The sequence below is a fragment of the Malaclemys terrapin genome, chromosome 23 (genome assembly GCF_027887155.1).
Source record: "Malaclemys terrapin pileata isolate rMalTer1 chromosome 23, rMalTer1.hap1, whole genome shotgun sequence".
Classification (NCBI taxonomy): Eukaryota; Metazoa; Chordata; order Testudines; family Emydidae; genus Malaclemys; species Malaclemys terrapin.
This window is the reverse complement of record NC_071527.1, coordinates 1,552,479-1,579,591: the sequence shown is the minus strand read 5'-3', so window position 1 is coordinate 1,579,591 and position 27,113 is coordinate 1,552,479. Positions and strand designations below refer to the sequence as shown.

The 27,113-nt window shown below is 66.5% G+C and overlaps 1 protein-coding gene across 4 annotated transcripts in view; it reads left to right on the top strand.

The window, feature by feature from the left end:
- Positions 1-27,113, top strand: part of KMT2D (lysine methyltransferase 2D) — a 45,472-nt gene that overhangs the window by 10,610 nt on the left and 7,749 nt on the right. Inside the window, exons 11-46 of one of the 4 annotated variants that reach the window (XM_054012409.1) lie at positions 274-402; positions 577-1,550; positions 1,959-2,072; positions 2,689-2,799; positions 2,969-3,073; positions 3,482-3,663; positions 4,047-4,211; positions 5,053-5,162; positions 5,282-5,329; positions 6,060-6,275; positions 6,937-7,080; positions 7,302-7,418; positions 7,658-7,782; positions 7,934-8,123; positions 8,365-8,445; positions 9,207-9,311; positions 9,947-10,111; positions 10,635-10,719; positions 10,932-11,176; positions 11,573-11,646; positions 11,759-11,809; positions 12,103-13,857; positions 14,312-14,485; positions 14,921-15,069; positions 15,654-17,722; positions 19,367-19,490; positions 19,587-19,674; positions 19,954-20,020; positions 20,274-20,506; positions 20,963-24,097; positions 24,234-24,377; positions 25,138-25,302; positions 25,498-25,654; positions 25,994-26,075; positions 26,339-26,514; positions 26,832-26,959. In XM_054012409.1, coding sequence (XP_053868384.1) covers positions 274-402; positions 577-1,550; positions 1,959-2,072; positions 2,689-2,799; positions 2,969-3,073; positions 3,482-3,663; positions 4,047-4,211; positions 5,053-5,162; positions 5,282-5,329; positions 6,060-6,275; positions 6,937-7,080; positions 7,302-7,418; positions 7,658-7,782; positions 7,934-8,123; positions 8,365-8,445; positions 9,207-9,311; positions 9,947-10,111; positions 10,635-10,719; positions 10,932-11,176; positions 11,573-11,646; positions 11,759-11,809; positions 12,103-13,857; positions 14,312-14,485; positions 14,921-15,069; positions 15,654-17,722; positions 19,367-19,490; positions 19,587-19,674; positions 19,954-20,020; positions 20,274-20,506; positions 20,963-24,097; positions 24,234-24,377; positions 25,138-25,302; positions 25,498-25,654; positions 25,994-26,075; positions 26,339-26,514; positions 26,832-26,959 — 12,182 coding nt within the window. Of the gene's footprint in view, positions 1-273; positions 403-576; positions 1,551-1,958; positions 2,073-2,688; positions 2,800-2,968; positions 3,074-3,481; positions 3,664-4,046; positions 4,212-5,052; positions 5,163-5,281; positions 5,330-6,059; positions 6,276-6,936; positions 7,081-7,301; positions 7,419-7,657; positions 7,783-7,933; positions 8,124-8,364; positions 8,446-9,206; positions 9,312-9,946; positions 10,112-10,634; positions 10,720-10,931; positions 11,177-11,572; positions 11,647-11,758; positions 11,810-12,102; positions 13,858-14,311; positions 14,486-14,920; positions 15,070-15,653; positions 17,723-19,366; positions 19,491-19,586; positions 19,675-19,953; positions 20,021-20,273; positions 20,507-20,962; positions 24,098-24,233; positions 24,378-25,137; positions 25,303-25,497; positions 25,655-25,993; positions 26,076-26,338; positions 26,515-26,831; positions 26,960-27,113 lie in introns of those variants that run through there. The other 3 variants (XM_054012406.1, XM_054012408.1, XM_054012407.1) reach the window with 3 other exon arrangements.

Here is a 27,113-nt window from a genome sequence, read left to right as displayed (position 1 = left end):
GCTTCTGTCTGGGTGGCCCTGCAGAGAGGCTGGAGCTTGGGAGAGCCCAGGGAACGTGGGGCAAGTGGGGTGTTTGCGTGTCCCCCAGGCTGCGCCCCCATCCCTGAGGGAGGGGGTGGGAGCCCAGGCAGAGCCCAGTGGCCCTGCGCTGCCTGCCAGGAGGCACTAGGTGGCGCTGCTTGGCCTGCGGGTGCTGGGCGCTGCATTTGGGGAGTGGGCGAGGCAGGGGTCTCCCCCTCCTGCCCGCCCACAACCAGCTGTCCTGTCCCCCAGGTCCCGCTCCAGAGGTGGAGGAGCCGGAAGAGGAGCCAGGCCCGGCAGCACCTGCCAAGGACGAGGCAACAGAGCCGATACCCCCCGAGATGACCCCTGAACCACCAGCCCCGCCCCCAGCCCCCCCAGGTGAGGGGGTGCCCCATGAACCCCCCTGGGGGTGGGTCTGCGAGCTCTGCCATTCTGGGAGATGGGCCCTCTGCTTGGGAGGCTCCGAGCCGACCAATGAAGTAGGGCGCTATTAACCCGCTGGGGGCTCTGCACCCCCACGAGAGTGACCGTCGCCCTTGATTCTCTCCCCAGACCCCCCCGTTGCCACATCGCCCGCCTGCCCTGAGGAGCGGCCACCGGATGCCAAAGAGGAACCGGCCCCCGAGCAGCCAGCGGGGCCCCCTGCCATCACTGCGGCCCTGCTGGAGCCTGCGGGCAGCCCCCAGCCCCCCATGGAGAAGGCGCCTGCTGCCGCCTCCCCACCCCGGACAGAGACGCCCCCCGCAGCCCCCCTGCCGGGCTCCCCTGCTCCCCAGCTGGGCCCCCCGCAGCCCAGGGAAGCGATGGAGTGTGGGGAGGAGGAGGGGATGGACACGGCAGGGGGCGAGGCGGGGTCCCTGGCCAGCCCTGCGGAGGATGGCGCCCAGCCCACCCCAGCTGTGGCCCTGGGGCCGTTCCCAGGCTTGGCGGGGGAGGAAGAGGAGGAGACTGCTGCTGGGCTGGAGCAGGCAGGGGCCGGGGGGAGGGGCTCTCCCCCACTGAGTGAGGACGGGCTGGAGGAGAGCCGGGGCCGGGGGGACCCTGAGTCCAGCCAGACCCCGGTCAGCTTCACCAGCGAGCCTAAGGGGTCCCCCATGCTGCTGGAGCCCGAGGAGCTGGGCCCAGCCACCCCGATGGAGGTGTATGGGACGGGCGGGAAGCTGCTGGAGCGTGGGGAGGAAGTGGGCCCCGAGCCCCCCATCCTGCGGCCCCGTCCCACCCTCATCAAGTCAGACATTGTCAACGAGATCTCCAACCTGAGCCAGGGCGACACCAGGAGCAGCTTTCCCGGCTCGGAGCCCCTGCTGGGCTCTCCGGACCCCGAGGGCGGGGGCTCGCTCTCCATGGAGCTGGGCATGACCTCCACTGACAGCCTGCAGAAGGACGACGCCGGCTCCCTGCCCCACTGCACCGACTCGCTGGCCGAGACGGACGACTCGCTGCTCTTCGAGCCAGGCGCTGGGGCCAAGGGCGAGGGGGAGAAAGGGCGTCGGCGCAGCTCGCCGGGGCGCTCCCGCGTCAAACAGGTAAGGGGGGACTGGGGCACGGGCAGGCAAGGGGGGGCGTGGGTACAGGGCGTGGCGGGGGCACCAGGATGGGGGCTCTCTCGCTGTCCCTGCTGGGATCGGGCCTGGCTCTGGGCAACCCTTCACCACAAGCTGTGCGCCACCCCCTGCCAAGCTGAGTCAGGCTGTTCCCTGCACCCCCCCCCAGCTGTCAGTGCCATCCCCTGCTGGCCGTTTTGCTGAGGTGCCGGGTGGAGACAAGGGGGAAGAGGGGTAGCCCCTATGGGTCCCGGCCCGCCCACGAGTCCCGGGGGCTGTGCCATCTCCTGGTGCCCCTGGAGTGGGCAGGGGGCCGTTCTGGCTGGAGCAGGTCCCCTGGCTCTGGGAAGCCCGGGTGTTGCTGTAACCCCCCCCTCCCCTCGGCCCTAGGGTCGCAGCAGCAGCTTCCCGGGGAGGAGGCGCCCCCGAGGCGGGACCCAGGGGGCCCGGGGCCGGGGCCGAGCTCGGCTGAAGTCGACCACCTCGTCCATTGAGACCCTCGCGGTAAGGCTGGGCTGGGGGGGGGTTCTGCGTCCCTGCGTTGCCTCCCCCCCCCCCGGCCCTTGGAAGCGGCTGCTGTGGGTCCCCTCGCTCCCCAGGGTGGGATCTGTGGCGGGCCCAGGCCACTACCGGTATCTGGAGCATTGGGGTTGGTGAGTGACCCCTAGGAGCCTTGTACTGATGGGCTCTGACCCCCCAACCCCCAGTGGCTCAAACCAGAATTGGTAGCATCTCTCCATTGGGCAGTTGGTGGGATTGGTGGGTATGGGGGGCCCTCTACCCTCTAGGGGGTGCCGGCTCAGATCCCAGGCCGGGAAGACTGGCTGGCTTGGGGGGGGACATGCCTCCAGGGGGCTCTGGGTTTGATGAGCTCTAGGGTGGGGAGAGAGGGAGGACAGGGACTTTCCCCTTGTGGGCTGGGGGGTGCTGCAGCACATCCTTCTCCCCCAGTGTCTAAGCCAGGCCCCTCCCCAGCCTTGCAGGGGGAACCTGGTGCTTCCATCTCTGGCTCAGCTGGCCGGATTGGCACTGAGCATTGCCCTGGGGTGCCCGGCTTGGTGTGGGGGTCCGTGCCTGCTCCGTCGGTGACGTGTTCGCCCTGTCTCGCCCGCTCCCCCAGCTAGCGGATATCGACAGCTCCCCCAGCAAGGAGGATGACGAGGAGGAGGATGACACCATGCAGAACACCGTGGTGCTTTTCTCCAACACGGACAAGTTCGTCCTCATGCAGGTGGGGGAGCAGATGGGCCTCACGGGGAAGGAGGGGGGTTCTGGGGAGCAGAGGAGCCAGGTTCAGGGCTCGGCCTGGGGGGGGGAGGAGCGGGGGAGCTGGGTTCCGGGCTCGGCCGGGGGACTCTGTGTCTCTGCCCAGCCCCCCGACATCTGTCTCTCCCCGACAGGACATGTGCGTGGTGTGCGGCAGCTTCGGGCGCGGGGCGGAGGGGCACCTGCTGGCCTGTTCCCAGTGCTCCCAGTGCTACCACCCCTACTGCGTCAACAGCAAGGTAAGGCGGAGTGGGAGGCACTGGATCCCCCAAGCCGCAGTCTGGGCCCCCTGCCCTGGTGCACCTTTGGGAGCAGCTTTCCCCCTGCACCCGGGTTCTCCCGTCAGCTGCCATTTCACATGGGCCCCAGTGCTGCTGGGCCCCTTCCAGCTTGGGGCTGGGGGCCCTAGGGCAGGTCCCGTAGGCTGCGTGCCTGGGCCTTGGACACGCCTTCCTCTCTGCCCCAGCAGAAGTGCTCTGAGCTGGGTCTGGTGTCCTGGTCAGGGGTGTGACCTCTGTGCCCATTGATCCTCCCCCTCCCGGTGCCAGCCCTGTGGGGGGCGGGGTTCCCCTCCCGGTGCCAGCCCTGCGGGGGGCGGGGCTCCCCTGCCTGCTCCCTCACCGTGCCAGCCCCGCTGTGCTCCCCAGATCACCAAGGTGATGCTGCTGAAGGGCTGGCGCTGCGTGGAGTGCATCGTCTGCGAGGTGTGCGGAAAGGCCTCGGACCCCTCGCGCCTGTTGCTTTGCGACGACTGCGACATCAGCTACCACACCTACTGCCTGGACCCACCGCTGCACACGGTGCCCAAGGGCGGCTGGAAGTGCAAGTGGTGAGTGCCGGGGCCCCGACCCAGCTGAGCGAGGGGGGGAGCCTGTTGGGCAGCAGCGATGCCGTGGGGCTTGCCAAGGGTGGGGGGAGCCTCTTCTGACCCCCGACTTGATCCATCTCTCTCTGCATGCAATGGGGCCTGAGGTGGGCGTGCAGTGCGGCATGAGATGGGGGGGGGGGGGGATGAGGGGGAGGCGGGCAGGCCGGCGGGGGTGCAGTGCGGCATGAGATGGGCAGTGGCTGGGGGGTTCTCGGGGAGGGGGGGGAAGGGAAGGAAGGGGCAGGCCGGCGGAGGGGTGCAGTGTGTGGGGGGCTGTTGGAGGCATGGGCCAGGGGGCATGGAGGGGATGAAGTGGTGCTGCTGCTGACCCGTCTCTCTGGTAGGTGCGTGTGCTGCGTGCAGTGCGGGGCGGGTTCCCCTGGATTCCACTGTGAGTGGCAGAACAACTACACGCACTGCGCCCCCTGCGCCAGCCTTGTCACCTGCCCCGTCTGCCGGGTGAAGTACGTGGAGGACGACCTGCTCATCCAGTGCAGGCACTGCGACCGGTGAGGCCCAGCCCCCTTTCTGCCTGGGGGAGGTGTGTGTGTGGGAGGGAGCTAGCCATGGGGCTGCACACGGCTGCCATGGCATCTCCCAGGGGGTCTGGCACCCCAGCCGGTGTTTGCCCCCCGGAGCCCGCGCCAAGCCCCCTTGCTTCATGCAGTCTGGGCCTAAACACTGGCTGGTCCCTGGATCTGGGAGCAGCCTCTGGGAATTCTGGGACAGCTCCCAGTGAAATATGCAAATGAACAACACAGCCCTCCTAATCCCTGCTCCTTGGGCTGTTGGGTTCGATCTAATCCGCACTGGCACACACCTTCACTGCTCCATAGGCCACCCGTGGCACCATTAAGTTTCAGAGTCAACAGCCTTTGTGAGGAGTCAGGTCAGTTCATGCCTCCAGGAGCTATTGTTTCAGGCTCTCTGCAGACTCTTGGGTGGGTCGTTTGGTTTTTTTTGGAAAGGTCTCTGGAAATGTTAGGGTCAGAAAGGTGTGTAAGATCCGGAGCAGGGTTCTGCCTAGGGGGGACACATGGGGCTGTGCTTGGGGCCCTGACCTTGCCGTAGGGGGGTCCAGCCGAGACACCAGAGTTGCTAGTCCCTGAAAAGCTCCCTGTTTGGGGCTGGGCCCCCTCGACAGAGTGATGTCCCAAGCACAGGGCGCTGGGAGGCTTCCCTGGGGTGCTCGGGGTTAATGTGGGAGTGCCTCCAGGAGCAGCAGAGCTCTGACGTCCTGGCCCAGTCCAGCGGATCCGACTTCCTGCATCGAAGGGAATTCCTGAGCCAAGCGCCTGTCCCCACGGGGAGGATCCGGGCCCCGTCCCTTACCCATCCCTGTCCCCCCAGGTGGCTCCATGCTGTGTGCAACAATCTCTTCACGGAGGAGGAGGTGGAACAGGCAGCAGACGAGGGCTTCGACTGCAGCTCCTGCCAGCCCTACGTGGTCAAGCCAGTCGGTAGGTCCCTGCGCCGGGAGGCAGGTGCTTGGGGCGGCTGGGGGGGGGGCTGAGGGACTGGGCGGGGGGAGTGGGCCAGGGAGCCATGGGGACTCACCGCTGTGTGTTTTCCTCCCCAGTTCCAGTGGCCCCCCCAGAGATTATCCCAGTGAAGATCAAGGAGCCGGGTAAGCATGTGGGGAAGGGGACCCACTCTCCAGCCTGTGTGATCGAGCTGCACTCACTGCCCCACTGGGGGGTTCCAGCACGTGCCCCGTGCCCTGTCCCCTTGAAGGGCCCCTGGCTGAACCGGGCCCTCAGCCCGGCGGGCACAGGAGGGTCTGTCCCTCTCCCAGCTGGAAGGCAGAAGCTGCCATGGAAGGGCTGAGCCCTGCCAGGGCTGTGTCACCTTCTTCCCAGGGAGGGGTGTGCTGCAGAGGCCAGGACTCCTGGGTTCCGTTCCCGGCTCAGGGAGAAGAGTGGGGTGTAGCGGTTAGGGCTGGGAGCCAGGACTCCTGGGTTCCGTTCCCGGCTCAGGGAGAAGAGTGGGGTGTAGCGGTTAGGGCTGGAGCCAGGACTCCTGGGTTCCGTTCCCGGCTCAGGGAGAAGAGTGGGGTCTAGTGGTTAGGGATGGAGCCAGGACTCCTGGGTTCCGTTCCCGGCTCGTGGGAGTGTTGTGGAATCCAGTAGATGGAGCAGGGGGACAAGGAGTCTCTTGCCTTGAAGAGCTCACAGTCTGAACGGGCGAGATGAAAGGCACAGAGAGGCACAGGGACTGGCCTGAGGTCTCCCAGTGGGTCAGTGCAGAGCCGGGAATAGAACCCAGGCATCCTGACTCCTGGTCCAGCACCCTGGCAACTAGGCCAGCTTGGAGAGTGTGCGCTCCTAACTCTGGCCCTCCCTCCTTCCCCCCCGCAGAGCCCCAGTATTTCCGCTTCGAAGGCGTGTGGCTGACGGAGACGGGCATGGCCGTGCTGCGCAACCTGTCCATGTCCCCCCTGCACAAGCGCAGGCAGCGCAAGACCCGGCTGGGCACCCTGAATGGGGAGGGAGGCCTGGAGGGGGGCGACCCCCTGGGCACGGACGAGAAGAAGGACGGGGATCTGGACGGGGACGACCTGCTGAAGGGTGAAGGTGCGCTCCCCTCACGTGGCCCCCGCTCCCCACCGCCGGCTGGCGCGGTACGCGGGTGTGCTGGTGCCTGCTGCTTGGGCTGCTCCCTGACTGTGCTCGGAGAGGGGCCAGGATGCCTGGGTTCGTTGCCAGGCCTGGTCAGCACCCAGGAACCCACCGAACCGAGAGCTCTGGCAGTGCCTGGGACGGCAGGTCTCTGCTCAGTGGCCGAGGGTGTTGGCGCTGTGATGGGTGGGCCCTACGCTGTGTCCAGAGGAGCTGGCTGCAGCTGGGAGCCTCTAGCACTGGGGGGCATGTGCGCTGGGGACGGGTGCAGGTGTGAGAGGGCGGGAAGAACTGCGTGGGGTGGGGTGGGGGGAAGCTGTTGCTGGGCCCAACTGGGTGGCTGCTGGCTTTCAGGGGCCCACGGCTGGTGGGGGGAAGGATGCACCAGAGAGAGGAGTACCCGGGGGGCCCCCTCTCTCACTGATGGGCTGAACCGGGTCCTCCAGGGGCAGTGTCATGGGGAGAAGGGGCGCAGCTTGGCTAGCGATGTGTGGGGCTGGGGGTGGGAGGTTCAGGGAGTCTGGATCATCAGTTGACTTTCCCTCCGCCGCAGTGGGGCTGGGGGCATGGGGGGAGTCCTGCTCTAACGTCTCGTCCCCTCCCCTCCCGTGCACAGTGGGCGTGGAGCACATGGAGTGTGAGATCAAGCTGGAAGCTGCCGCCAGCCCCGACCGGGACGGAGGGGCCGACGTGGACTCGGGGAAGGGGCTGGAGGATTCGGAGGAGTGCAAGAAGAGGAAGCGGAAGCCCTACCGCCCAGGTGAGTGCTCCTGTGCTGATCCATGGCTGGGGATGGCTACTCGGCTGGGCTCTTCTGAGCCTCGTCAGTGGTGGCTGACGGAGCCGTCCCGCCGGACCTAGCCCATCAGAGCGGGAGCCAGAGGGTGCCCTGGCCTTTGTGGAGTGAAACCACCCCGGCCAAGCAGAGGCCTCCCCCTGTAACTGCCCACCGCTCCTCTTTTCTTCCCCCCCCCCCCCCAGGGATCGGTGGGTTCATGGTGCGGCAGCGGAAGTCCCATACACGGCTGAAGAAGGGCTCGGCAGCACTGGTGGAGGCATGTCGCGAGGTGCTGAGCGCCGAGGGGCACCCGGAGGACGGTAGGAGTCACGTGCGCCCAAGCAGCGCCTGGCCCTCTGGCATTAACCTCTGTGTCACGGGGTATAGCTGGGACAGAACACCCCCCTCCCTCCCCCCCCCGCTTTAGTTCTGGGGATCTCCTGGAGGGGGGCGGGGAGGCGATGGGGAAGCCCCCGCCCAAGGCTTGGCTTGTTCCAGGAGGGCCCCATGTCTCCGGGCTCCTGAGGAGGGCGGAAGTAACAGCAGCTGCTGTTCACAGGGGCGCCGGCGGAGATCCCAGCGGAGGGCGCTGCAGAGCAGGGCGCCACGGAGGGGGACGAGAAGAAGAAACGCCGAGGCAGGAAGAAGAGCAAGTTGGAGGATATGTTCCCTGCCTACCTCCAGGTAAGCCCGGCTGCGGCAGGACAGGGGCGTGCCAGCTCCCGCTGCTGGGGGCGGAGGGGGAGGGGAGAGTGGGGAAGGGGTCTGGCTCCTCTGTTAACTCTGGTACATGTCCCCTGGCTCCCTCCCATCCCCTTCCCCACTCCTTCGGCAGGAAGCGTTCTTCGGGAAGGCGCTCATGGACCTGAGCCGGAAGGCCCTGCTGGCCGCAGGGGGTGTGGGGGATGGAGCTGCCTGCCCCCCCTTTGGCCAGGGTGCTCCCAGACCCAGGGTGGACCCTGGGGTGCCCGGAACACTCCAGAGGGTGCCTGGAGATGGGAAGGAGACCCCTGCCCATCTGAAAGGTAAGGGGGCTGCAGAGATGTCCTTGGTTTCTGGGTGGAGGCTGGCAGGGGGCAGGGCTGGCTGGTGGGACTTGGCTTGGTGGTGAGGGATCTGAGGGGCTGGGCATGGTCACCTGGGTTGTGTAGGAAGCGCCATCCCTTGGGGTGGGTAGTGCCAGGAGCCAAGGGGCTGGCGTCACGGGAGGGAGGGGCCGTGTGCTGGCTCAGCGTCCCCCTCCTGTGACCCCCCCCCCCCCCCCAGGGGACGACAGCATGGACAGCAGCGCCCTGGTGGCCCAAGAGGAGGACCCGAAAGGGGCGGAAGCGAAGGCTGAGGACCCAGGTGAGCACCTCCCACCGGGCTGGCCCGCGGGTGGGGAGCAGGGGCTGTGGGGGGGGGGCTGGTGTCCGGGCCGTGGCTGGGGGGTGTTCCCTGTGGGGATGGGACTCAGCACTATGGCAGGCTGGTACAGAGAGTTGAAAAGGTTATGCAAATAGTGACCCTCTTATTTGAATATCTGAATATGCATGACCTTATTTGTATAACCTCAACCAGCCTGGAGCTCCCCATCTTGTTGACCAACTCCCCTGACCATAGAGATCCTGCCTAGAGTGTAGTCTCCAACCAGCCCGTGGCCATAGAGCTGTGCCACTCTAGCTACATCTCTATGGCTGTGGGCTATTACTAGGCAAGGTGCGTCTATGGTCAGTCCTGGAGGACTCTGGAGTCTCTATGGTTTGGAGTCCTAGAGTGATTCCCCCACCTTCGGAGCCATAGAGATGTAGCCTAGAACATCACCCTCAGTTCTTATTCATTTCGGGGGGGAGGGTTCTGAAGGCGGGGGCTCCCAGTTACTGGGGGGGGAGGGGGGTCATCCACAGCCCAGGCACCCCTGCCCCTGACGGGGTGGGGGTGGGGGTCACAGCCCTGGCACGCCCGCCCCTGATGGGGTGGGGGTCACGGCCCTGGCATCCCCATGGCATGTCTGCCCCCATTGTATGGGGGGCTGTGTGGGGTGTGGGGCAGGAAGATATCCAGCGGCACACCCCTGGCCGCGGGTGCTGAGCTGAGGTGATGTGGTGGCGTGTGTGTTTGTTTCCCAGGGGCAGAGGAGCCGAAAGGTTCTCCGGATCCTGGGGACAGCGAGAAGCCGGCGACGCCCGGCGAGGGTGCCCTGAGCTCCGACCTTGACAAGATCCCCACAGAAGGTCAGGCCGCCCGACACCCCTCACACCTCCCTTGGTTCTATGCGGGTGCCAGCCAGGGCTGGCGAGAAGGGTGGAAAGGGGACAGTTGAACCAGGGCCCCAAGCTGAGGGGGCCTCCCAAGTGTCTGTCACTGGGGTGAAATGGGAGGGGGTGGGGCCCCAGCAAACATGTACTGGAGCCCAAAACGGGTCTTGCCAGCCTGGTGCCATCTCCCCCAGAGGGTGACATGGGCTATTCCCAAGGCAAGGGGCTTGCCCAGGCTAGTGGTTCAGTCCTGTGAGGGATCCCTTTGCTCCCCTCTGCTGAAGCCCCTGGTGATCCGAGGAGACCAGTCCCCGGAGCTTGTCGCACAGAACAGCTGCCGACCAAGCAGGGGATGGTGGTGAGACTGTTTTCTCAGCCTGCACCGGGTGCTTTTTGATCTGCTTCAGAAGGGCTCTCGGAGGGGGTGGGGTCTAGTAGTTAGGCTAGGGGGACCGAGAGTCAGGACTCCTGACGTGCAGTGTGGGGGAAGTCTTGTACCTCGGTTTCGCCCCGGCAGGTGGTGAGAATGGGACGGGGTGGATCCGCACATGGGGCATAAGGCCGTGCAGCTCCACAGCCCTGTGCTCACGGTGATCTTCCTCCGCCCCCAGAATTGCCCAAGATGGAGAGCAAAGACATCCAGCAGCTCTTCAAGGATGTGCTGGGCTCTGCCGAGCGGGAGCAGCAACTGAACTGCGTGGCGGCAGGGATGGAGGCCGGCATGGGAGGGCGAGACCCCAACCGAGCGCAGCTCTCCCAGAGGCCCTTCCTGCAAGGTGACCTGTCTATCCCCTGCGTGGCGAGGGTGGCTGATAAATTACAGCCCCCCTCCAAAAGCTCCTGGTGTGAAAGGGCTGCGCTCTGGGGCCGGTTGCGAAAGGGAGGGCCAGCAGGGGGCGCTGTCTGTTACTCCTGCCAGGACACAGGAGAGCAAACCTGGGCGTATGATCCCATCTCCAGCCCTTTGCTGTGGAGCCTAGTTTGAGCAGAGGCAGCACCATCTAGGGGCTGGAGGACAGCATTGGGGGACCCGACTCCTGGGTTCTCTTTCCTGCATAGATGTGCCATGTGATCTGTGGGCAGGTCACCCCTCTCGTGCCTTAGTTTCCCCATGTGCAATAAATAGGGTGATTCCTGGGGGGGAGGAGAGTGGTGTTAGGACTCTTTAGGAGCTAGGCATTCACCTGGCTTGGCTCTAGGAGCCCCATGGGGGCAGGTGGGAGGGGGTGTTGGGGATTGGGGGGGCCGGCTCTGACTCACACTGCAGCTTTCTGCTACACGGTTTGCCTTCCCTCACAGGGAGTGTTTCTCTGGGCTCGCTCTCCTCCGCTGTCCCCATGGAGTCCTACTCAGGAGTCTGCCAGTCCCCGTTCCTCGATAACAGGTATGTTGGTGCGTGCCAGGCGGGCAGTGCTGGTGCTCTTGGGAGGGGCAGGGCACGGGGTCCTTCAGGAGATGGGGTGAACGTGGGTCCCTAAGGAGCTGGGGGCTGCTGCTACTTCAATCCAGGGGCTGGAATCTGTCCCAGCTGGCATGTGCCCTGGGCTTTGCCCACAGCCCTGGTGACTCAAGCCATGTGCTTTTTCCCCGGTGCAGGGAGAGAAGCGGCTTCTTCAGCCCAGACCACTGCGAGCCCGAGAGCCCCTGGGCCAGCAGCTCGGCTGCCACCACCCCCTCCACGCCCACCACCCCGACCACGGAGGGTGAGGGGGATGGGCTCTCCTACAACCAGCGGAGCCTACAGCGCTGGGAGAAGGACGAGGAGCTGGGCGAACTGTCCACCATCTCACCCGTCCTCTATGCCAACATGAACTTCCCCAGCCTCAAGCAGGATTACCCAGGTAGGCAGCTGCTCTCGCCCCTCTGGGTGCCCCCTGGGGGAGGGAGGGGTGCTCCGTTACCAGCTTGTCTTGACCTCTTGGCTCTTACCCATAGTCCTCTCTGGTATGAGGGCACTGAGCACTTTCTCCTATTGGTGGAGAAGTTCCTTACCCATAGTCCTCTTGGCAAGAAATTTCTGCGTTGGCTCAGAAGTTCTTTACCCATAGAGCTCTCTGGCGTGAGCTCCATTAGCTGCATGAAGCCCCTGCTCGTGCATCTTGGGGAGCCCAGGCTGGGGGGATGGCCCCCACCTGCCCTGACCTGGCTGGGGCTTGGGACGTAAACCCCAGATGCTCCAGAAACGCCAGCTGGTGATTTGGGGGCGATCGTAACATCAGTCTCTGTCCCCCTCCCAGACTGGTCCAGCCGCTGCAAACAGATCATGAAGCTCTGGAGAAAGGTCCCAGCCCCGGACAAAGCCCCCTACTTGGTGAGTCTCCTGGGCGGACCCGCTCCCTGCTGGGGGCTGTGGCCGGCGAGCGCGACCTGCTCGCGGGGGATCTCTCAGCCTCGCTCTGAGAATTGATTTGTTTTTTGTGCAGCAAAAGGCCAAAGATAACCGGGCGGCTCATCGCATCAACAAGGTGCAGAAGGTACGTGCCGGGGGAGCGTGCTCAGGACACGGGCAGTAGCCTTGTGGGGCCCCTCTCTGGCCTTCCTTCCCGAGGCCTGCCTGGCAGAGCGGCTGGGCCTCTCAGGGACCCAGACTGGGCCAGGGAGGAACTGGAGCAACTGGCCCCTCCTCTGACTCTGCCGGATCCTCCCTTCCCTGCCCCAAGCCCCCCTCCACAGCCCAAGGTGGGGTGTGTTTGGGGGGGGGGGGGGGGGACCCGATGCCGTCTTGGGCTCCCCTGGCGCTGACCCCCATCCCGCGCTGTCTCTGCAGCAGGCCGAGAGCCAGATCAACAAGCAGACCAAAGGGGAGGTGCTGCGCAAGCCTGAGAGACCCTCACTGCACCTGAGGATCCCACCCCAGCCGGGGGCGCTGCCGGGTGCTGCGGGGCAGCCCGTCTACATCAACAGCCCGGTGGCCCTGCCCGGCTCCGCAGACGGGTTCCTGAAGTCCCCTGCTGGCGCCGAAGCAGCGGCTGAGTCCAGCGAGGTCTTCCTCAAGCTTCCTTCCCAGTCCCCAGCCCAAGTGCCTTCGCACGACCCCTACAGCTACCCGCTGGAGCCCCGCTTCCCCTCGCCCCTGGGTCAGAGCCCCACAGCCGGAGCTGCCTTCCAGCCCTTCCCCACACAACAGCAGCAGCTCCTGCCCACTCCCCGGCCGGCCCTGGGCCCCCAGCCTCCAGAGTTCCACCCCACCTCCCCCGGGACCCCCCGGCACCAGCCCTCCACCCCAGACCCCTTCCTGAAACCACGCTGCCTCAGTGGCTCTCTGGACAACCTGTCAGTGCCAGGGAGCCCCGGGGCCAGGCCCCCCGAGCCCCTGCTCTCGCCCCCTCCCTTTGGGGAGCAGAAGAGGAGCCTGGAGGCTGGGGGGCTGCAGGTGAAGAAGGAGGAAGGGGGCCCGGGAGTGTGTTCTCCTGGCTACATGGCCGCCATGGGCTACGCTGACTCCCCGTCCCACCTCTCCTCTGCCGAGCTGAAGGCAGCCGACGTGTTCAAAGCCCCCCTGACCCCACGGGTCTCTCAGGTAGAGCCACAGAGCCCAGGGCTGGCGCATCCCCACCCCCAGGCTCTGGCCCCCTCACCTCCCAGCCACCCCGACCTCTACAGGCAGTCGCCCTCCGTGTCCTGCTACTCTGACCCCTATGCCCAGCCTCCCCTGACGCCCCGGCCACAGCCCCCCGACAGCTGCTGCGCCCTGCCCCCCAGGTCCTTGCCTTCCGACCCCTTCTCCCGCGTCCCCGCCAGCCCGCAGTCCCAGTCTAGCTCCCAGTCCCCTCTTACCCCCCGGCCACTCTCCAATGAGGCTTGCTGCCAGTCACCCGTCACCCCTCGCTTCCAGTCACCCGACCCCTACTCCAGACCCCCCTCGCGCCCCCAGTCCCGGGACCCTTTTGCCCCCCTGCACAAGCCCCCACGGCCCCAAATGCCCGACTCCGGCTTCAAATCGATCCCAATCTCCCACAATCCCCCAGCTGGCGGTGGCTTCCCTCCAGCCCAGCCCAGTGACCCTCACTCCAAGGGGCCGGGGAGCCAGCAGCCCCCCTTCGCCCGCTCCCCTGGAGCCAGCGTCTTCGCTGGCGCCCAGGCCCAGATGCGGTTCACCTTCCCCTCAGCTGTCTCGGAGCCCCTCAAGGGTTCCCCCTCCCACCAACCCCACGGGATGAACAGCCATTTTGCCTCTAGCCAGCCCATGGGCAAGCCCCAAAGCGCCAACTATGCCTCCTCGCCCGGCTTCCACCAGGCCGGTAGCCCCCTGGGGCCTGGCAACTGCCCTGCTGAGACCTACAGCCTCTCTCCCCTGCGGCCCCCCTCGGTGCTGCCGCAGCAGCCGCCCCACCCCCAGCAGCAGCAGGACGGCTCCCTGACCTACCTGCCCCGAGCCGGGATGGCGCCGCCAGCTGACAAGCGGGACGAGGTGGTGTCGGGGATCTCTGCTCTCCCCAGCCGGGAGCTGCCCGAACTGCCAGTCGGCCAGGAGGGCGCCGTCAGCAGCATCAGCCAGTCGGAGCTGGAGAAGCAGAGGCAGGTGAGCACTCCGCTTTCTCCACAGCCCTTGGGGATGCTGTCTGGGACTGCTCTAACCACTGCACCCCACTGCCCTCCCAGAGCCAGGCACGGGACGCGGGCGTGCGGGTGGGGGCTGAGCCAAGGGACACCCTGACGTCCTAGAGGATACAAAGGAGAGCTGGAGCCAGGGAAATGGCTCTTTGCCCTCCAGTCTCCTGTACTTGCATGGCCTGGGGCTTGGGATACCTGGGTTCTGTTCCCGGCTCTGCTGGATGACTTGGGCAAGGCTTTCGCCCTCCCTGTGCCTCAGTTTCCCCTCCCACCTGCGTCAGTCTAGTCCACTTGGGCAGAGAGTCTCCAAGCTGCCATGGGTGCCCTGTCCCTGCTCCATCCCCCAGATGCTCGGGGTAGGGCGGTGATTTCCCAGGGTGCAGCCTGGGCCCTGCTGTAATGGTGCATCCCTCCTCTCCCAGCGCCAGAGACTCCGCGAGCTCCTCATCCGCCAACAAATCCAGAGAAACAATCTGCGGCAGGAGAAGGAGAGCGCGGCCGCCGCCACCAGCTCCTCCCCGGCAGCGTGGAGCGCCGAAGCCAGCAGCCAGGCCTTCGAGCAGCTCCGGGGCCTGGCACCCTACCAGCCAGCACAGGTGGGGCTGGGGCCAAACCCCTCCGTAGCCGTATGGGCCGCCCCAAGGGCGGTCGGAGCTGGCTCTGCACATTGGTCATCGCAGCCCTTGACGAACAGCGCTTAGACAAGCCCCGCCCTCCCGCGAGGGCCCCTCTGTGAATGGGACAGAGGGCCGGGGCCTGGGGGCACAGATCCGGGGAGCTCCTGCTGCAGGGGGTTACCAGATAAAGCGCGTGGGAGATTTGGATGGGGCTGGGGCTAGTCCCGAACAAGGGCAGCGAGGTGCAGTAGTTAGAGCTCCCAGTCGCCTGCTGCAGAAGAGGTTGAGCCCAGGCTGGGGTCAGGAGGAGAGTCCGGATCCCCCATAACTGGAGTGGGAGGGCGCAGGCGAGGGTGTGGTCTGCAGGAGTCTGGGCACAGGGGGAGTCACTCTCCTTCCTTCCTTCCTTCCCAGGACAAGAGCGCCCTTGGGAATCTGCCCGCAGCCCCCGGCAGCAGCAAACTCTCCGGGCCAGCCATGGTGCCCGCGGCCTTCGCACCGGACGAACGGCTTTCCCGCCCGCCTCCCGCTGCCACACCCTCCGCCATGGACCTCAATGGCAGGTGCGTGTCCCCCCAGGCTGCTGGAGGCGAGCGGTGCTCTAGGCCTTCTGCACTCACAGGGCACTTCACTTACCCATCAGACCCCGCCTTCAGCTACACATGGGGAAACTGAGGCCCACTGTTACTCAGCAAGTTTGTGACAGAGCTGGGAATAGAACCCAGGAATCCTCGTTCCCAGCCTCCCACCCCCACCCCCTGGCCCAGCTAGTCACCGAGCCTCGCTCCCCTACTGTGGGGGTGGGGGGCTGGGAGGTCCCGGCTGGCAGGGTGCCGCCGCTGAGTCCCCATCCCCTGACATCAGATGTGGGCGGGGGAAGCTGTCGGCAGGTCCGGTGGGGATTGAGCCTGTCCAACAGGAGCCCCTCAGTGGGGCGACACTATGCTGGGGCGTGGCCAGCCCGTGTCCCCTTCCAAAACCCCCAGCTGCTGCTGACCTTCCCCTGGGGGGGGCGAGCAAGCGAGCTCCTTGGCTATGGCTCTGCCCTCGGCGGACGGTGGCACTGGCACCCTGTGCTGGCCAGGAGCTGCACCTCCCGGGACGCCCGAGGCAGGGGCTGCTCCCTGACCCTCCCTGTCTGTTGCAGGCCGTCGGTGGGAGCCCCCCAGACCTTCTTCCCACGCGGCATGTTCCAGGGGCCCTCACCACAGCAGCAGCAGATGTGGCAGCAGCAGCAGGCGGCGGCCGTGCGGCTCCCCGGCCCTGCCCGCTTCCAGCAGCCGCCTGGCCATGAGCTCAGCCGGCCGGCGCTGGGGGGCCTGGCTGGGCGCATGGCGGGCCCTGCCGAGCAGATCCCGTCCTCGCCCGGCGCCGTGGGGGCCCAATTCATTGAGCTGCGGCACAACGCCCAGAAGGGGGCAGCCGGGGGCATGGGCTCCCCCTTTGCCCAGCAGGGCCCCCCAGCCAGACCACGCTTCTTCCTGCCCGGCGACGAGAGCTCCAGCCAGGCCCTGCGTGCCTCCGTCATGCCTCTGCCAGCCCCAGTCCTGCAGCCCCAGAAGCTGCCGGCCCCTCTGCCGCCCTCCGCTACTTCCCCGCAGGGGGCTGAGCGGAGCCACCAGCCTCCCCCCAAAAGCGGCCCTCCGGTGCCCCCGCCTCCCAGCGGCCTGGAACTGCAGCATGGCCCACCCCGCCCTCTGTCATCCTCCGGCTCCGGCCTGCGTCCCGACGGCCCCAAGGACAGCCCCGCCATGGAGCCCCCGCTGGCTCCGGTCCCGGCTCCAGTTCCCAGCAAGAGCCACTTGGCGCTGGAGGGTGGGCGGCTCCCGTGCGAGGTGCCGGTGGAGCCTGACCTGGACGACGACTTCGACTCCCACAAGGACCTGGAGGACGACGACCTGGCCAACCTGAGCCTGGACCCGGACGTGGCCAAGGGGGACGACGACCTGGGCAACCTGGACAACCTGGAGACCAACGACCCCCACCTGGACGACCTGCTGAACGGCGATGAGTTCGACCTGCTGGCCTACACCGACCCCGAGCTGGACACAGGCGACAAGAAGGACATCTTCAATGAGCACCTGCGCCTGGTGGAGTCAGCCAACGAGAAGGCCGAGCGCGAGGCCCTGCTCAAGAGGGAGCCGGCTGGGCCCTGCCCCAAGGGCCCCGGGGAGCCCAAGGAGCTGGCACCCCCCAGGGAGGGGCTGCCGCCCACCCCCTGCCCCTCCAGCACGGCACCGGCTCCCCACCCAACCTTCAAGGCCCAGGCCAGCATCCTGGAAGCCAAGCCGGCCTCCCTGCCGTCCAGCGTCCAGCCCAAGCTGGAGGAAGGCTGCCTGAAGACATCCCCCTGTCAGTTCAACACTGGCGCCTCTGACCGCCTCCCGGTCCCCGTCAAGTCAGAGGCCCTCCAGGGGGCCGAGAAAATGGCTGCCTCCCTAGGCCTGACCCTCAAGTCTGGCCAGAACCTGCTGAGTGCCGGAACGGGGCCCGTGCGGCTCGTCACAGCCCCCTTCCCTAACAACGGCCAAGCTGCCACCTCTGGCTCAGACAAGGGCCCCTACGCCGCCCCGGGCCGCGGGCTGGCACCCGGCCAGAGCCCTGCCCTGCTGGAGCTGGGTGGAGGGGCCTTGGGCCTGGCCAACGCCCAGCACTCGCAGGCTGATGACCTGGAGAAGATGGAGAGCTCCCTGGTGGCCAGCGAGCTGCCCCTGCTCATCGAGGACCTGCTGGAGCACGAGAAGAAGGAGCTGCAGAAGAAGCAGCAGATGTCGGCCCACCTGCCGGGGGGTGCCCAGCACCTCCAGACTGTGCAGCAGCAGCACTCCGTACTGGCTCACCCTGCAGGGCCGGCCCAGCCCCCGGACGGGCAGGCTCCCCGCCTGGTGGGGCCCCAGCAACAGCTGCAGCTGGGCCTCATCGCCAGGCAGCAGAACCTGGTGCCCACCCAACAGCTAATGACGCAGCAGCAGCGGGTGGTGGGACCCCAGCAGGGCCAGGTGCTGGCCCCACACATGGCGATGGCGCAGCCCCAGCCCCAGCCCCACGTCCTCGCGGCCCAGCACGGCGTCCAGCCGGCGCTGACCCCACAGCCAAACCAGCAGCTGGTGCAGAAGATACCTGGGGTGCAGCCGACCCCCATGGGCATGAAACCCCAGCAGCTCGTCATGCAGCAGCAACAGCAGCAATTGGCCAACAGCTTCTTCCCCGACACAGGTAGGTGCCAGCGGGGGCGAGAGGATGGCACATCTTGCGGTCCTGGGTTCGGATCTGGCCCCGCAGCTGGGGAAAGCCGTTTGAAGGGAGCGTGTCTCGGAGGAGCATCCCCTTGGCACTGGGCGACCACAGCTGACTGGCCAAGGACTGAACGAGAGTGGGAAGCTGAGGGGTGACCCTGTCCAACCTGGGTGGGGCGTGCTTGGGGTGAGCACCTCTCCACAGCTTGCACGGGGGTAAGTGCCAGACTGCTGGGGAGTCGTCCTGTTCCCTGCCCCCCACATGAGCATGGATGGGGCCTGTGCCAACTGCCCGCTCGAGCCGTGGGGAGCAGCTCCATCCCCGCCTGGGCCCGTAACGATGCAGTTCTGGCAGGACCCATCTGAGAGTGCCAATTCAGGACAAATCACTTAAAACAGGGCAGTTACAGCCCAAGGCTGGGGGTTTTCCACCTCTAAGGCAAACCAAACCAGCCAGACAAAGAGGACTTTGGTCTCACCCCACTGGCTAACCACAAGTCACACAAGCAATTCCCTTAGACACTCCAGTTTCCCAGTATCACCACCAGTGCCACTCGTCATGGGGACAAATGGTTCTGAAAACCAATACCCCAGTAAAAGAGAAAAGTTCTCCTGATCCCATAGGACCAAGCCCTAGACCAGGTCAATATACAAATCAGATTTTACCCACAAGTCACGCTGTTGCCAATCCTTTAGAATCTAAAGGTTTATTCATAAAAGGAAAAAGATACAGATGAGAGCTAGAATTGATTAAATGGAATCAATTACATACAGTAATGGCAAGGTTCTTGGTTCAGGCTTGTAGCAGTGATAGAATAAACTGCAGGTTCAAAATCGAGTCTCTGGAATACATCCCCATCTGGGATGGGTCATCAGTCCTTTGTTCAGAGCTTCAGTTTGTAGCAAAGTCCCTCCAGAGGTAAGAAGCAGGATTGAAGACAAGATGGAAATGAGGCATCAGCCTTTTATAGTCTTTTCCAGGTGTAAGAACACCTCTTTGTCCTTACTGTGGAAAATTACAGCAAAATGGAGTCTGGAGTCACATGGGCGAGTCTCTGCATACTTTGCTGAGTTACAGAGCGTATTTGCCTTCTCTCAATGGGTCAGTTGTAGCTGATGGTCCTTAATGGGCCATCAAGCAGGCTAGGCAGAGCTAACACCAGTTTGTCTGGGATGTTTCCCAGAAGCACAGCATAAGTTTGAAATACAGACAGTATAGAGCCAATATTCATAACTTCAACTACGAAATTGATACACACACATAGACAGCATAATCATAACCAGCCAACCATAACCTTGTCTTAGACACCTCATTTGACCCCCTTTATATGAGATTTGGTGCCACTACAGGACCTTGCTTGCAACCATGTTCTATACGGTCCCAGTTCAAGTCAACAACATGACAGCCCGCCAAGCATGGATTCTGGCAGCTGGCACCCTCTAGCTACGTCTGTTGTTAGCTGCACCACCCCTCTGGGTTGGGAGCACTGAGACTCCCACACAGGGGGGTGGCCGTTCCTCCTGCAGGCTGGGAGCCTGGTGGGCGTTAGCCATGGGGAAGCAGCTGGCCCGGCTTGGTGGGAGCCCTGCAGTGGGCTCTGGCTGACACTCTCTCTCCTCGCAGACCTGGATAAGTTTGCGGCCGAGGACATCATGGACCCCATCGCCAAGGCGAAGATGGTGGCACTGAAGGGCATCAAGAAGGTGATGGCTCAGGGAAGCATTGGGGTGGCCCCTGGGATGAACAGGTAAGGGGGGAGCACGCGTGGGAGGGGGGCGGGCAGGCAGCTGAGGGCAGGGCAGGAGTGGTTCCTGGCTCATTCTCTCTCGGTTTGGTTCCAAAGGCAACAGGTGTCCCTGCTGGCTCAGCGGCTCTCGGGGGCCACGGCTGCGGCCGAAATGCAGAACCACGTCCCAGCTGGGAGCGGACAGGTGAGCACGTGGCTGTCTGCCCCGGGGAGCCCCCACGCTGCCTTGCCCAGCAAATACCCAGCACCAAGGCGTCTCCTCCGCCGGGCCAGGGCTCGTGGGTGCGATGAGTCACGGACGTCTGGACGGCCATGGAGGCTGCAAGGGGGAGGTGTCCGTGTGAGGGGCAGCGTGTTGGGCTGGGGCGGGCAGGGGACAGCGTGTGGCACCGGGGGGAGGGGGGAATAACCTGTGTGGGTGGGGGAGGCGCACATCATCATAAACACTCTCCGTCTCTCCTAGGAGCGAAGTGGCAGCGACCCATCTCAGACCCGCCCCAACCCACCCACCTTCGCTCAGGGCGTCATCAGTAAGTAGCTGGTGGGGGGGTCCAGCGTGGGGGCCCCCTGCCAGGATGGGGTTCATTTGGAGGGTTGTATGGGGTGCTGCTGTGGGGCTTGGCTGTGAATGGAGATGCTGGTTTTTCTCTGAGCCCCAGTGACCCAGCTGAGAGCGGGGGGGGGGGGGGGACCGGGACCATCTTGGCTGGGGGGGGGGGGGGGCAGTGTCTGGGGGGGGGGCGTCTCCCCGGCTCTGTCCCACCCCAGTGCCCCTCTCCGCAGACGAGGCCGACCAGCGGCAGTACGAGGAGTGGCTCTTCCACACCCAGCAGCTCCTGCAGATGCAGCTGAAGGTGCTGGAGGAGCAGATCGGCGTGCACCGCAAGTCCCGCAAGGCCCTGTGCGCCAAGCAGCGCACGGCCAAGAAGGCCGGTCGCGAGTTCCCCGAGGCCGACGCCGAGAAGCTCAAGCTGGTGACGGAGCAGCAGAGCAAGATCCAGAAGCAGCTGGACCAGGTGGGGGATGGGGGGTGCTGGGGGGGGGGCAGCGGGGGGGGGGGGGACTGGGCAAAGCTGGGGGCCCGGGCTGGCGTGTGATGGGCGGGCGGCACTGGGGACGGCTGTGGCAGGCGGGAGGGGCGGGCTGGCGTGTGATGGGCGGGCGGGCGGCACTGGGGACGGCTGTGGCAGGCGGGAGGGGCGGGCTGGCGTGTGGTGGGCAGGGGGACGGCACTGGGGACGGCTGTGGCGGGCGGGAGGGCCGGGCTGGCGTGTGATGGGCGGGGGGCGGCACTGGGGACGGCTGTGGCGGGCGGGAGGGCCGGGCTGGCGTGTGATGGGTGACACTGGGGACGGCTGTGGCGGGCGGGAGGGCCGGGCTGGCGTGTGATGGGCGGGAGGGCGGCACTGGGGACGGCTGTGGCGGGCGGGAGGCCCAGGCTGGTACGTTGCTGACGGCCCTCTCCCCGGCAGGTTCGGAAGCAGCAGAAGGAGCACACCAACCTGATGGCCGAATACCGCAACAAGCAGCAGCAGCACCAGCAGAGCTCCGCCGTTATGGCCCTGAGCCCCTCGCAGAGCCCCCGGCTCATGGCCAAGCTCCCGGGCCAGCTGCTCTCCACCCATGGTGTCCAGCCACAGCTCCCCCAGCAAACTGGGGCCATGGTGGGGGCGCAAGGCCTGGGCCAGCAGCCCAACCAGCTGGCAGGGCAAGCAGGCAACGTGCGCTTGCCCCAGGGCGGCGTCTCCATGGCGGTGCAGCAGGGCCTGTCCTTCATGGGCCAGCAGCAGCTGGGAAACGCAGCCGTCCCCGGCACGTCCAACAGCTTCTTCCCTGGGAATCCCGCGCTCCGGGGGCTGGCCGCCGACAGCCGGCTGATGCAGGAGAGGCAGTTGCAGAGGATGCAGCTGGCTCAGAAACTGCAGCAGCAAAGCATGCTGGGACAGGTGTCATTGCAGCAGCAGCAAAGCATGCTGGGACAGGTGTCATTGCAGCAGCAGCAAAGCATGCTGGGACAAGTGTCATTGCAACAGCAGCAGCAAAGCATGCTGGGACAGGTGTCGCAGCAGCAACAGCAGCAGCAAAGCATGCTGGGACAGGTGTCGCAACAGCAGCAGCAGCAAAGCATGCTGGGACAGGTGTCGCAACAGCAGCAAAGCATGCTGGGACAGGTGTCGCAGCCCCCTGCTCCCCAGCAGGGCAGTGGGGGGCAGCCCATGGTTCCGAAGCAGCAGGGGATCCTGGTCCAGCCGCTCTCGCCTCAGCCGCAGCCGGGGATGATGGGGCACTCCCAGGTGTCCATGCTGCAGCATCAGGGCGTCGCGGGCCACCAGACCCCCCCGAGGCAGGTGCTGTTAGCGCCCCACCAGCAGAGGGTGCTGGGCTCGCCGCAGCTGGTGCAGCAAACTCACGGCCTCATGGGCCACCGACTGATTTTATCGCCAGCGCAGCAGCAGCAGGCGGGACTTCTGGGTCAGTCACGGACGTTGCTGACCCAGCAGCAGCAGCAGAGCTCTCTAGCACAGCATCCGGCCCGGCAGGGGCAGGGGCAGGCCGCCCAGCCGGGCCTCCTGGGGCAGGGGCAGGCCGCCCAGCAGCAGATCCAGCACTTTCCACAGCATGGGGCCCTGGGCCAGTCCCCCTCCATGCTGCACTTGAGTCAGGGAGCTCAGCCAGCCCCGCAGGGCACGGCCGCCAAGGAGCAGCAGGGAGGGGCAGAGAGCGCTGTGCTGCCCCCAGAGGGTGCCGAGGGCAGGGGGCAGCATCCGGTTCAGCTGTCGGCCGCTGTGGGTGGGCCGGGCAGCCAGGACCTCGGGGGGCAGCCGCACATGGGCCCTCAGGAGCAGCCGGGCATTCAGAACCTCAATCCCCTGGCACTGCCCAGCCAGGAGCAGCTGGCGCCCCCGGGCGGAGAGCAGCAGCCGCAGAAACACCAGCCCGAGCCGGGGCAGCAGCAGCCCCGCTCGCTGCCCTCCCCGCAGCAGACCATGGCGAGCTCCCTGCAGCGAATGCAGGGGGGCCTGCAGCAAGGCAACCTGCTTCATCCACCGCTGCAGAACAGCGCGGGGCTGGCGCAGCTGGGGGGCACCATGAGGCCAGAGCAGCCGCACTCGGACCCTGCCCAGGGGCCTCGCTTGCTGGCCCCGGCGAGCTCAGGGGCAGAACCGCAACAGCAGCCCGGGAGCATGACGAGCCAGGGGCAAAGCATCATGGTCCAGCTGCCGCCGCCGCAAAGGATTGTGGGCCAGCCGCCAGCACAAAGCGTAGACCAGCAAGCCAAAGGGCTGGTGGGCCAGCGGCTGCCGAGCCCGGCGGGGCAGCACAAGGCCGGGCTGGTGGGGCAGCCGCAGCAGAGCATGCTGGTCCCGCAGGTGTCCCATGCACAGAGCATCCTGAGCCAGGTGTCCGCTCCCGTGATGGGCCAAATCCGAGCGCAGCTGCAAGGCGTCATCTCCAAAAACCCGCAGCTGCGGCACCTCACCCAGCAGCAGCAGCAGCAGCTCCAGGCCTTCCTGGTGCAGCGCCACCAGCAGACCCTGCTGCAGCAGAGCCAGGCGCTGAGACAGGCCAGCCCCTTCCCGGGGCAGGCCCAGGCATCCGTCGAGCAGGGGCCGCCCCCGCCCTCAGCCTTGCAGGCCTCCATGGTGCGCCAGCAACCGAGGCAGCCGGGGACAGTGTTCCAGGTCCGGCCAGCCGGCCCCTCCGTTGCTGCCGAGCAGATGCAGCCAGGGTTTGTCATGGAGCAGGCGTCCACCGGCCAGCAGAGAGTGCCGCTGAGCGCCCCCCAGCAGCCGCTGGCGGAGCTGGTGCACACGGCGCTGGCGGGACGGAGTCCCCAGCAGGGGGTGCTCAGACTCTCTGCCCCACCAGCAGCTGCCCCGGTCCAGCCGCCCATGAGCATGGTGAGCCTGGGCTCTGTGCAGCAGCACCCCCGCCCCAGCCGGGAACAGAGCCCCCAAGAGCCAAAGGAAGCCTCCCCGCCCACCCTGGTCAGGCCGCCCAGTGTGGCACAGAGCCCCGGGGCACAGCCCGAGCACAGGCTGACGCCCACCCAGAACAGCCTCCTGGCGGAGCTGGTGCCCACGGTCCCAAAGCCTCCCCCCAGCCAAACAGGGGAGGAGTCCTTTGCCAGGACCCCTGGCCACTGGGAGCCGGCAGTGCAGGGTCCCCACTCCTCTCCCAGCATGGAGCCCACGGATGGATTGAGAAAGCCACCGGCCGGGAGTCAAGTCAACGGGCAGGGGGTAGAAAGGCCAGGCCCACAGGCCTCTCCCCTGCCAGCCCAGGCCCCCGGGGTCTGCATCAAGCAGGAGCCCAAGGAGGAGACGGCGCAGTGCGTGCTGGGCGGGGGCCAGACTGTGAAACGCGAGGCCAACGGGGATCCGGCGCCCGCCCCGGCCAACAATCTACTGATGGGCAGCCAGCTGCTGGCGGGCGCCAGGTCTGAGGCCGGGCACCTGCTGCTGCAGAAGCTGCTGCGGGCCAAGAACGTGCAGCTGGCGTCGCAGCGCTCCGCCGAGGGGATGCGCGCCGAGGTCAACGGGCACAGCGAGGGCAAGCTCTCGGGGCTGGAGCAGAGGCTGCAGGCGGCTCCCCCTGGCCGAGAGGTGAGCGGGGGCCATGCCGGGTGTGTGGGGGGGTGTACGGCGGGTGGGGGCGTCAGTCCAGTGGTGTGCAGGGCACGCACCCAGCCCCTGCCCTGTGGGGCAGCAGGCAGCCCCGCGACTCACCCTCTCCCCACAGGATCCCTCCGCCAGCAAGAAGCCTCCGGCCCCGAAGCCCAAACGGGCCCAGAAGAGCGGGGAGCGGGTGGCCGCCTCCCGCAAGAAGCTGCGCAAGGAGGATGGGCTCAAATCCAGCGAGGCCCTAATGAAGCAGCTGAAGCAGGTAACGGCCTTCGCCCCCTGGCACCTCGCGTAGCCCGACCTGGCCCTGCCATTTCCAGGGGCTGGGACTGGGTCTCCCAAGGCCTCCTGGTCTGGTTGGGTCGCATGCCAGGGGGCCCCAATGCGGGGGTAGGGTGGGGGGCTAAATTCGCTCTAAGCTGCACGACCGTGTAGCTGCTTATTAAGCCGTGTGCAGGGGCTGGGGGGGGGGCACTTCTCCCCGCCGGCCCCAGCGTGGACCTGCCCCGGACTTGCCACAGCCGGGAAAAGGCACCTCTCCCCCCGGCCCCGAGCTGCTGCTGCGAGAGGGGGCTGGGGGGAGTCCTCTCTCCCCACCACAGCCCCTGGGCAGACTGCACCCCAAACCCCTCATCCCCGGCCCCACCCCCCCCACCCCAACCCTCTGTGCCAGCCCTTAGACCCGTCCCCCACTCTGAATTCCTCATCCCCATCCCAGGGCCTTCACCCCTAGTGGGAACCGTCACCCCCTGCACCCAGCCCTGAGCTCCCTCCAGCACTCCTCATCCCTCGGCCCCACCTGCACCACGTGATTTTGTTGTGCGTGTCTCCTCCACGTTGGTGCCCATAACTAAATTCATTCTGCACATGGACGTACAAACCGAGAGGGAACGCTGGGGGGGGGCGGGGGGTACCCTATTGTCTGTACCAGCCCAGAGGGGAGAAGCTGCCCACAGGTTCATGGCTTGGGCCGTTTCGGGGGTGTCCCATCCTGACTGCATCTCTCCCCCCTCCCCCCGCAGGAGTTCTCCCTGCTGCCCCTGGTGGAACCCACCATCACGGCCAACTTCAGCCTCTTCGCGCCCTTCGGCAGCAGCCCCATCAACGGCAAGAACCAGCTCAAGGGGGCGTTTGGCAGTGCCGTGCTGGACAGTGTCCCCGACTACTACACCCAGCTGCTCACCAAGGTACCGCCCGCCCCAGCGTGGGCAAGGCCCCGTGCCTCAGTCTCCCCATCTGTGGGTGAACGAACAGAGCGGAGCCACCCGCTTGGGGGGGCGGGGGGAAGCAGGAGGGGCAGGGAGAGCAGGGATTGGGGGCAGGGAGGGGCGGGGCGGGATGCTGCCTGACCGTGACCATCCATGATGGATCCTCTCCGGCAGAACAACCTGAGCAACCCGCCCACCCCGCCCTCCTCGCTGCCCCCCACCCCACCCCCCTCCGTGCAGCAGAAGATGGTGAATGGCGTCACCTCCTCGGAGGAGCTGGCCGAGCAGCCCAAGGAGCCGGACCAGGCCCAGGAAGCCAAAGGCCGGAAGGGTAAGGCGAGCGAGGGCTACACGCCCAGTCCCACCGCTGGGGCCCAGGCTGGAGCTGGCAACCTGCCCCCTCCCCAGGGGCGATGACCTCTGGGGGGGGGGGGGGGGGTCGTGTGGGTACTCTGTGCCCCCTGCTGGCCAACCCAGAAGCAGCATGGATGGGATGTGGGAGGAGCTTCTGCCAGGGAGAGTGGGGCTGGGGGTGGGGCTGACGGGGGCGGAGTTGTAGGGCCGGGGGCGGGGCTGATGTGCTGGGCCGCATGCCCATGGCAGGACAGCGTCTGGCTCCTGGCGCCAGGCCTTGGTGCTCCCTGACCCTCGCCCTCCTTCCCTCGCCCAGACACGCCAGCCGTGGAGGTGAAGAGCCTGGACCTGCTGGCGGCCCTGCCCACGCCCCCGCACAACCAGACTGAGGACGTGAGGTGAGGGGCTGGGGGAGCAGCCGGCTGGGCCAGGGGTGGGCTCCCGTCCTGGGCTGGGCCGTTGCTTTGCCCCTCCCCAGTTCCCTTGGGGAGGGTGGGGGTGTCCCCTGGCCATGCCAAGCACTGTACTGGGGGGGAGGGGGCTAGGGTTGTGGGGAGTCTCCTGGGTGTAGTGGGGGAGGGGCAATGGCCCCCCAGGCTCTCATGAGTGATGGCAGCGGGATCCCTGGTATGCGGTGTCTCACCAACGTTCCCCCTCTCAGGATGGAGAGCGATGAGGAGAGCGACTCCCCCGACAGCATCGTTCCCGCCTCGTCCCCAGAGAGCGTCCTGGGCGAGGAGCCGCCCCGCTTCCCCCTGCTGGCCGAGGTGAAGCCGGAACTGCCGGAGCGGGTGCTGTCGCCCGTCATCCCCATCATCCCCAGGGCCAGCATCCCAGGTGGGCAAGGGTAGGGGTAGGGGTGGGTGGGCTGGGTAGCTGGGGGGAGGATATCCCCGTGGGCGAGTGCCCCTTTAAGGGCTGGGTTGGCTTGGGTGCAGTGTGTATAGGGGGCCCTGGGGTGTGGGCTGGGTTGGCCTGGAGGCTGGGGGCAGCGTGCATGGGGGGACCCTATGAAGTGGACTGGATACCCAGGGAGGGACCAGGAGGCATGTCCTCTTGGCGTGGCTGGGGTGGCCTGGGGGGGTGCATGGGGGTCCCTGGAAGCTGGGGGTGGGCGCTGCACACACCTAAACTGTCTTTCCTCCTGCTCTCAGTGTTCCCTGACCCAAGGCCCCCCGAGGAGCACGGCGGGAAGGTGGCCCTGGCGCAGGGCGTCGCATGGGAGAAGGGGAAAGGCAGCGAAGTCTCCGTCATGCTGACCGTCTCGGCCACAGCTGCTAAGGTGGGGGAGGCGCCGCGTGTGGGGGGAGTGGGGAGGGCCGGGGCTCCCTTCGGCCCATGCGGAGAGCCCCCTGGCACCGTCTCGCCGGGCCCTGCCCCGGAGAGCTCGGGAGCAGGGTCCTGCCCTGGCGTCTCTGACCCAGCCTCTTGCTGCC